Source organism: Scomber japonicus, chromosome 10 (genome assembly GCF_027409825.1).
Source record: "Scomber japonicus isolate fScoJap1 chromosome 10, fScoJap1.pri, whole genome shotgun sequence".
NCBI classification, from domain to species: Eukaryota; Metazoa; Chordata; class Actinopteri; order Scombriformes; family Scombridae; genus Scomber; species Scomber japonicus.
In genome coordinates this window covers 12242571-12252686 of record NC_070587.1, presented here as the reverse complement: position 1 = coordinate 12252686, position 10116 = coordinate 12242571, and the positions used below count along the sequence as shown (strand labels likewise).

At 36.6% G+C, this 10116-nt stretch overlaps 1 protein-coding gene across 1 annotated transcript; it reads right to left on the bottom strand.

Moving 5' to 3' along the window:
• Positions 1-4257: 4257 nt before the first annotated feature.
• Positions 4258-9803, bottom strand: trip13 (thyroid hormone receptor interactor 13). Its single transcript, XM_053327004.1, has 13 exons — positions 9745-9803; positions 8670-8874; positions 8450-8576; positions 7717-7772; positions 7546-7636; positions 7381-7453; positions 7230-7293; positions 7045-7131; positions 6773-6879; positions 6084-6237; positions 4758-4870; positions 4563-4632; positions 4258-4485 (listed from the first exon to the last, which is right to left on the bottom strand). The coding sequence occupies exons 1-13, from the start codon at positions 9801-9803 to the stop codon at positions 4390-4392; spliced, it is 1302 nt and encodes a 433-aa protein (XP_053182979.1). The 3' UTR covers positions 4258-4389.
• Between the last annotated feature and the right edge of the window lie 313 nt (positions 9804-10116).

The window sequence follows — 10116 nt, the reverse complement described above, 5'->3', positions numbered from 1 at the left end:
AAGATTAATTATAAAAATAATTTACAACTAATAAAAATAAGGGATCTACAAAAAACAACTTTAAAATTGGATAAATATGCAATTTCATTTCAATTTGAGAATGGAGCTTTAAAAAGAGGAATGAATATTAAGAAGACAAAGTATTCAGCAAATCTTCAGCTTTAAACAGCAGCTGTCACTCATTTAATGTTTATTTGTTTTTTTCTTTTAACATTTTGAATGATATCTTATTTGAGCCATATTTGATTAAACCACTGAGTAAGTTCTTTTAAAAGCTGTCACGTTTCTACTACCATTTGTTTACCAAATTTGCATTTGAACTTTGAAATAATATATCTATTCATGTTCCGGTTGTACTTACGTTTTGTTTAACTTGACGCACTCAGGAGAGTATTTGGCAGCTCGTGCAGTGGGATGAAAAACCGCGTCCTCTGTTGGTGTATTTTTCTCTGCACATCCATTCATGGTTTCCAAGGTGCAATATATCTTATTTATAAAAGAGACAGTTCAGCTGTATTATGTGTATTAATCATATTAGACTACTTGCTAATAGAAAAAAATACTGGGGGAATGTTATCCAATAAGCATCTATCTTCATCAAAATAGCTCAAATAAACAAAATAAAACAAACAAATAAAAAACAAAGTATTGATGAAGGTCATTCCATCATAAAAGAAACATTTAATTGAATCTATCTCCACTCAAACCTACAATCATAAATAAAGCAGAATTAGCGTGACGTCACTAATACTCACTCAGAGGAAGCGTGTAGGTGTGAGCGTACACACTTACACGCCCCTATTATTTGTTTCAAGTATGTGTGCAACAGATGCTAAAGATAAATTGTTGTTTATAAAAGAAAAGCAGGAAGAACACGCTGTACTTACCAGACATCAAAAGCTCCTCAGCAGTTTTATAGTGTGTTTCCTCTGGCGGTGTGTTAAAACAGGGTCTGGCTGCAGGACACATTCCAAGTATTATGAATATTCATTTAATATGGCAATCTTTCGCTCTGTATGAAAACAGTCTTAATGTGATATATGTGTTTTGTAAATATTCCAATCCTGTGCTGATTATATTCAAAATGAGAACAGATGTTTTGATTTTTGCACGTCATCGAGGCATAAACTCTCAATAAACTGCATGGTGTCACTCACTTACTGCTGCAAAGTCTTGCTGTCATGGCAGAAATTATAACCCCATGCTCTGAAACTTGTTATCTTTATTCTTTATTGCCTTAACAGACGAGCTCTGCCTGGAGGAACAAGAGAGAAATGTATTCTCTGAGCCATTGGAAGAACATCTTATTTTCTGTCAGGATGGTGGTGGTGGTGGTGGTGGTGTATCACAGTGTCCCAGTTTCACTCCCATATCCTTACCTTGATGAATGTGGAGTGCAGTGATACTGTATAGCTCTTCCTGTCAATTTGTCTGCCATTTGACTCCTCACAGACAGAGGACTCTCAGATCTGTCTGTGGTTGACAGGATGAGTAGACATTTGCATAGCTCATTGATGACAGCTTTCTTTGATCCGCTCTCGCCATGCCTAATTATCACAATTTCTTTATGCAGCCTGGGATCCTGCTTCTTTTACAAGGTATCTCTCCCTCTGCTGCATCCTTTCCCTACTCTACTTCTTTAACTGTAACATCCTCCTTAGACTGATGATGAACATATGGGACACACACACACAAAAAAAACCCCCATCAGAACTCAAGCAGAAGTGAGTGTTCATGCAGTTTCTGGCAATAAGAGTTTAGCCTGGAAACAGAACAAGAGCTGCAGTTGTCTTTTAAGGGCAATGTTCACTTGGATAAACCTCCTGGTTTATCATCAAAGGCTGTCATGAAGATGAAGAATGGAGAAGCCCTGACAAAGCTTTGGTTTATGGGCTCTCATTATGTATTTGTACAGAGGATATCGATGATTATACTGGCAAAAAGCGCAGGGTAATTCTGAATTTCAACAATCAGAGCAGTGTCACAAATCAATAATATAAATCATAACCTCTTTAAAACTGATTTGATCTTACACTGAAACCAAAATGAGTGGTAGTTTCCATAGTTTGTGTGCAGCTCTGTTCAGTTTCCTCTTAACATGCCTATAAGTATGTGTGTAAGTTAATCCCCTCCCTATGTGAATCACCATTGGCACAAGCAGTGATATTCCATTGCTTTCAGCCATGTACCTGAACAACAGTTGAGAGGATAAACATCAGACTGTTTGTTTTGTTTGGAGTTTTCTGACATTTTCAAACTGCTCGAAACAGTGATAAAACCCTGTAACAATAAGGCTTTTGACTTTTCTTCCTCCTCCATCTTGATTGCCTTTCAACAGCTGCCTGGTTTTGGACCGACTACAAAAGTAAAAGCAAAAAAGGCCTCCAGACAGAGCAATTATGGTTTTATTTACCGTTGCCGTTCCTACAGCGCTCCTTTTCTCGCAACTTTGTGATCAGTGATCAGATTAGAGAAAATTACAGCTTCCTCATGTGATTCATCTCACATAAAAACTTAATTGACAAATGAACACTGTGAGTGCCAAACAATTAGGTGTAAAAGATACTGTGGCTTTAAAGGGATAATCCACACAAACAACAGTTACTGTATGTCTCCTTAATGAAATAAGGGTTTTAAATGTGACGGAAACTCATCCTGGGTTTCTTTTAAACCCCCAACACTTGACACTAATCTGTCCTTGAAAGTCTTGATTAGAGTACAAAGAGGATATAAATCTTTTGCTAGATCTTTTGGATAAGCTTTGGACAGTGAAATCAAACACACACAAAAATTGCACACGAAATATGTTCAATGTAACACCCAGGAGAGGTCATTTTAAAGGTGACCCTCATATGATAGAGTAGGTATGACGGGTGTGATTAAAGATGAACACCGTGTTTGCTTTCCTTTCAAATTCAGCAACAGCCTACAGAAATTCACCTTTGAAGTGGAGTGAAAAAGCTGTTGGCTAACAACAAACAAAGGGCACATTGTCTGAACCCGGCAGCTGACATGCAAAGCAGCAGAGCATTCACAGAATGCAAAACATGCTCATACGAACAATGGAGCCACTGATCTGTTCATGTAAACTGTGCATATGATACACTTCAAAACTGAATCATCTTTCAACTGTTATGTTTTTAGGCCATATCGGTGGCAACCACATGCAAACACAGAAATGAGAATTAATCACTTTGCTGGGGCTTGTCTCATAAAACCAGGTAACTGCATTGAAAGTCGGTCAAACTGTTCTCTTTACATCCATTTCAGATTCATGTGGATTTTTTGTTTTTAACTTCATAATCCTGCTGGACGAGACATGCTCTATAACAGTTGCAATCTGATTTTCTAAGGCCATTGTCACTTATTGCCTCTATTGTGATGATCATGTATCATAAAATGCATTAAATATATAAAACACTGTAAAACTCACTATAGCATCTGTGCGCCACCAAGTGGTGGTCCAAAAGCTTTTTTTAAAAACGTGCCACAACCACTAAACAGCTGCATTATTTCAAAACACACAATCATAAACAATCTTGTTTATTACAATCCAATGTTATGTACAAAACAAAGTCAAAATGAACACATGAATCCAGAGACAAAGTTTAGAATGGTTTGTTAGCATAAATATAGAACTGACAATAATAAATGAACTTTTCTTTGAACAAATGATTTTCAGAAATGTCCCTTTTAAAACATAAACACAAACAGTGTAGAAAAAAAAGGCATGTTAAAGTTATAGTACAAATTGTTTGACATACAGCGGTATCATTGGTAAATATTAGCTCAGGCTAACAGATGAATGCAGTTAGCTGGCAGCTTGTCAGGCAGTCAACACCTTTTAAATGTCTACAACATCTGATGCCCCAAGGTCCACTGAACTATCATGGTCCTGCTGTTCATTTCTGTCAGACAGGCTGCTGTTTCATTTGGGTCTGTACACTGATATCACTATCACAAAGTAAGCAATACCATTAGTTTATGTCATAAAACATGAACTTTCCCTTTAACATGGGAACCGTAATCAGCTGGTGCTGTGGAAGTTAAAGCTGCATGTTACATTAAAAATATTAAGCATTTTGAAAGTGAGAAAAAAGTAAACAGTTAACAGGTTAATAGCACATAGATAGAACATTGGGAGCCTCTACTGAAACTGACATGGATTTGGTATTTTAAAGGTAGCACCAACAAATTCACCTGAAGGAATGCTTTAGCATTTGTTAAAACAATGTTGCTTTCACACATTGGGCCAATATTTAACTTTATGGCACCACATTAGCTGACAATGCTTCATAAGAAGATGTTAGTGTTGTAGTTTTTGGAACTACCAACATACCTGGCATGAATTTTACAGCTTATGAAAAGTCTTTGAGCACTGTCATAAGTTCAGACAGCATTGACTAGGTTGGCTTCTTCCTCTTTCTGTCTATCCACTGCTCGGTCCATAGCATCCAGAAACCTTTCCAGAGTCACTGTTGGTGCCTGTCGACAAACAAACTATGTTAAAAAACAATACAACTTTTTTTCGTGAACAATGTAGAACAAAATTAAATCCTTACCTTTACAAACAGTGTATGAGCTAGAAATGGTAACTTCCTGAGTGCTCTTCCACTCAAACCTTTGCTTTTTCTGGGAATGAAAAGAAACAGCATTAGCCTCTGGCTGTTTCAGTTCTAACTGGCACTCCATGTTGTGACTAAAACACAGAGTTTAGTGTGATTAGGTGCTATTGCATTATAGGAGAGTGTACTCACATAGCAACGTTCCTCAGCTTCAGACTGTGTTCAGACACCTCACTCTTTGCAAAGCCCATTGTCTCGAGCTCAAACATGGTAAACAGCTGCTGCCGAGGGTAGACGATCTGGCACTACACATATCATACATCATTAAACAAAGACTTCTGGGAAATGCAATTTTATCAAATCACCGTTTGACATTAACTGTTTCTTTTGTACTGTTAATGCTTTTGAAGCATGTTGATAATCATGCTAAACAATATCACTGTCTCATTGTGATGCATAAAAAGCAGCTAGATTCGTAAGATCATGATATCACGCAAGAGTCCATCTTGTCAGACTCCAATCAGCATCGCAAATTCAGCAGCCTCGCAAGATAAGACAGTGATGGACAGACAGGTCATCCTACCACCGGCCAAGTATTTTTTTAAAGTGCCTGCCCATTTACAAACAGATTCCATGGCCGACTTCTCAGATGGTTCTATGTAACATCTGGTGCATCAGGATAATACAAACACACGTTGCAAAAAATATATAAATCTAAGTAATTATCCAATAAGTCCATTATTCCATTACTCCAAAAATCGTAGTTTATGCTCGCTACTTCTAAAGTTACAATGATAAGTCAATTCATCAAATGACAACTACTTTGATAATTGAATAATCATGTTTGACATTTCTTCTAAAAGGAACTGTTCCTAAGAGGCATTGCTTTCAGTCCCCCAAATGCAATGATTGAATGCTTTTCTTTGTTATACATTATGGTAATTTATTATGGTATATATATGGTATCTGAGTTTTGGAATGCTTGTCAGACAAAACATGACATTTGAATAACAATGTGATTTTCTGCAATTGTATTGACAGATGATTAACAGAGATATTTAAAATAGGTTTGGTAGCCTGACCTACTTCCATCTTTCACTAATTATATCACAGTTAAATGTTTTCTTTTTTACAATGTTCTCAAATTGTGTTTTATGAAATCTTGTGTTGTGTTTTGTCAAATGGAATGATTCATCAAAAGCGCTTTACAATTTCCATCACATTTAACCATTCAAACACAAGTTAACATGCAAGGCTGAACCAACACAAGGAATTTGGGTTCAGTGTATTGCTCAAGGGCCCTTTGACAGAGCCAATCCACCTGCTGAGCATTTCCCATAATGCAGTCTTGTGTGATTCCTGTAACAAGGGCAATCCCTCATAATCTAGTAGACTTATTAAACCCACTAGTACTGAAGAGCTCTTTAAAAACAAAGTGCCCCAAATCTTTAGAACAGAAGTAAAAGACTGTCTGTCTAAGTGCAAATAGTGAAAAATATTGTTGGGTTGTTCAGTTACCTTCATCAGCTCCTCCAGGCAGGAGAGGTAGATGTTGTAGATGCCCTTCTCAGACGGAGGTCCGATGTATTGCTTGATGTCAGCTCTGTCCACAAATGCCAGGTCAATCTTTTCTGTCACATTGGAGGTCGTCAGGATCACGACATTGGAATGTCTGAAATTTGAGTCCAAAAATCAACACACAACAAACTTGTGCAAACAGAACTAAAAAAAAAACGTTGTAAGTGAAAATAGTTATTAAGCATAACTGCAATAATGTACAATTAAAGCGATGGTTCGGCGTAACTTCGACCTAGTGTCATATGCACCATCGCACAAAATAGTGGTCGCAAAATAGTGGAGTTAGAACCATCAGCCAAATGGCTTAGTACAGGCGCTAACGGGACCACCAGTGTATCTCATAAATTACCCCACTAATAATGCCTGGATTATTATCAAACTTCTACAGTAGTACAAATAGGGTCTTTACTCATAAATCAATGCATTGGAAAGTTTGTAAGTACACCAGGAGTTTATTAAAATAACACTTACCTGATGGCTTTTACTCTGCTGCTACTGCTAAAACTGACCCTATATGACGCTAGGTCGAAATTACGCCGAACCATCGCTTTATGGCTTAATTGCTGTAAACTTCAGTTATTAAAAGTGTGATTTAATTAAACACTTATTGCAAAAGAAATCTCTCTGACCGCTTGATTTGGTCTAATTGAGTGAGGACAGAGTTGACCACACGGATGGCGTCAGATGGTTCTGTTCCTGCTTGGGAGGCATTCCTCGCTGCTGTAAGACTCTCCACCTACACACCATAAAACAGGTCAGTCATGGTAGAAACACACTTGAATATGAAGAGTACAAGTGCATAAGCATATATTGTGTGTAATTCCAGTTGATCTAAAACCAAATCAATAAAAGGACTGTCATTAATATATAAATGTTGATCTGATTAAAAGCTAATCTTTACCTCATCAATCAAAACAAACACAAGAGCGTCTTTGTCATCAATCAGTTGTTGGATCTTTTGAAACATCTTTGTGACCAGTTTACCGCTCTGTAACAAAGAGGCATGGTTAGATACCAAAGTATTATCAGTTCCATCTAGAACAGCTTCCAATTAAACAGGAAAAAAACAGAAAGAGCCAGGTGTACCTCTGAGAACCACTTTGAGAACAAGCTGTGGCTGTTTATCTCGACAAATTGACCATAAGAATACCTGCAGGGAGAGGAGTGTATGATGAAATGAAAAGAGCAGGTAAGGCCGCTGCTGAAGTGGTTTTCGCTAAAATGGGGATTCTCTTACCGATTAGACAGCCTGATTGACAGTTTCTGGGCAAGAGCTTTACAAAGTGACGTCTTTCCTGTGCCTGGAGGTCCTGAGTGTGGGAATACACAAAGCGATAAATCAATTCTTTCATACACAACCTGATGCAAACAATAATCAAAATTACTGGTCGGATTCATTTACCATGAAGCAGCACAACACGGTTCCAGGAAATCAGGTTGCTGTCAACATTTTTATCTGAGAAGTAAATTGTTGTTGTGACATAATCCAGGAGCTGAAGGAAAAGACAATGTGAAGTTTAGCCGTACAGAAAAGTTATGTAACCATTTCATTGTGAACTTCTGTTGTTTTTACCTGGGTTTTGACTCCACTCTCATATACCAGACTCTCCCAAATGCCATGAAATTCAGCTGTTAAAACAAATCATTTTAGGAGAATATTCATTCAAGATCAACTTTTGTTGAGCCAATGAGAAAAGATGTTAGTTCATGTAGCAGAGGATTAAGACATCAAAGATGTTCACCCTATCAGTAGATTAAAAGCAAATTAAAAGAATTCAAATTAAACATGAACTCGTAATCTGACTTTGACTCATTCTCTGAAACAAGATGTTAAAATTCCAGCTCTCTCAAATGTGAATATTTTCCTAAACTAAATATCTTTCATTTGAGGACAAAAAGATATTTGAAGATTTCACCTTCATCCAATCCCACATTTTTCACCATTTTCTGGACCAAACAATTAATTGAGGATCGAATCAACAGATTAGTTGATAATGAAAACAATCATGAGGTTTATGCTTACTAGGATGTGCATAAGGATTGAGACAGAAGTGGGTCATTTAGTTTGTAATGATTACACAGTGTTTCATGCACAAGACATTTTGGGTTGACTATCACATTAAATCATAATGAATAATACACTATATGCCTAAATGATACATTTACAATTTACACTTATCATTCCCTGTATTTAGTCTTGCTTCATTGTTCAACTGGAAATATATCCAAGTAAAGAAGCAAGATCTTCCCAACATGCTGTTTTGTTCAATGTGCTCATTGTGCTGTACTAGTGTGTCTAGTGTCACCTGCTGGCAGTAGCCAGTGATTGGCTGCTGAAAGCTCCTCTTCCTCCTCCAAACTGAGCGTGCTGGGTCCATCCTCATTCAGAGTGAAGATGTGAACGGAGAGAGAGCAATTCTTCAGATCAAGCGGCTATAATTAATAAAATATAAAAATAAAAACATTATTACTTCTTCATGAAAAACTGAATGAAAATTCTAAAAAAAGCAAAGAAAAATAACAGACCTGTGTTATCATTTCCTCTATATCACCTATAGCCACAGACTCCACATGTTTGCGTAGGAAGTCATCATCAAACTCTGTCCATCTGTAGTTTCCAAATATCATGCTGTGGCGGTTCAGCAGAGACATAATGTGTATCTTCACCTCAGTCAGTTTAGCAGTGCTGAAATATAAACAAAAGACAAAGTACAGGGACGTATTACTGCAATCACATTAGTTACTTATCATTACTATTAGAACTGCAACAGTTAGCTGATTAATCGATTGACAGGAAATTAATTACCATATATTTTTATAATTGATTCATCACTTTAAGTCTTTTTTTAAGAAAAAGTGTCCAAACTTACTCCAGCTTCTCAAATATGAATACTTTCTGTTTTATTTAGTCTTCTGTAATTATCAAATAATTTCTTAGGATGTATGAAACAGTGATTGACAGTGATTTTCACCAGTCACTGATTTTCAACATATTATACACTTAACAACTCATTCAGAAAATAATCTATTAGATTAATCGATCAAGAAAATAATTATTACTCACAATCCTGTAAAGGCTAATATTGTAATGTTACCAACTCCTATAATAAGTATTTGTATTTATTAACCAAATAAAGTTTTTAAGCATTTCCTCAATGCAAAACAAACTAAAACAAAACAGAATTGCGGATAAAATCCGATTATTTTTCATTGTCACAGACCATTTAAAGTTCTGCTTTTAATTTAGCTCCAGGTGATAATTACTGAGTTCTGCTGTGGGTTGAGCATTGTCAATGGTTAAAGAATAAAATAATAAATTAGCACAATGTGGTACCTTTATAATAAACAATGACTTGGTATCCATATTAGGGCTTTTCTCCTGAAAACTAAATCAAAACTAAACTAAGACTATTTAATCACTAAACTGAAATTTAAACAAACAAACAAACTGAAAGAACAAATGAAAACTATAATAACCCTGCTGCATATTCAGTATATTGGAGGTTGTAATCGTTTAAGCCTTATGTGTGCCTGTAAATTGTGTTTTTTCTGCAGTCATGAGGGGATCTGTGGTTCAATCCAGACTCCAAAGCTAACCCACCTTTGAGATTTAACAATGACCTCCACATGGACGTCTTGTTTTTGGTTTGCCACCTCCATTCCCGCAAAACTGTTGACATATCAGAGCAAAATTCAGCTTTAACAGCAATAATAGAGTTACTGGCTACTGTTCATGGTCATAACTCTGACTCAGTTTAGGTAACTTAGCATGGCAATCAAAACGATGCTAACTTAGCTGACTGACATCCCTCAAAGAGTAAAAATAAAACCCACGTCAGTTAACGTAAGTTAGACCATACCTTACAGCATTCACGTTGTCAAACTGATAACTTATATTGACCAAATTGGTACTAAAGAAACTACGGTCCGGTGTACTGTGCTGTGACAGTGAAGTCGAAATCACCGCGCTAAA

Bases quoted from the DNA above. Each gene is read 5' to 3' on its own strand.
- trip13 (XM_053327004.1), bottom strand. From the start codon at position 9,803: ATGGAGGTGGCAAACCAAAAACAAGACGTCCATGTGGAGGTCATTGTT. The intron at 8,875-9,744 runs GTGGGTTAGCTT...TAACTAATGTGA, and splicing joins GTCATTGTTAAATCTCAAAG to TTGCAGTAATACGTCCCTGT. The intron at 4,486-4,562 runs GTAAGGATTTAA...GTTTGTCGACAG, and splicing joins CTCATACACTGTTTGTAAAG to GCACCAACAGTGACTCTGGA.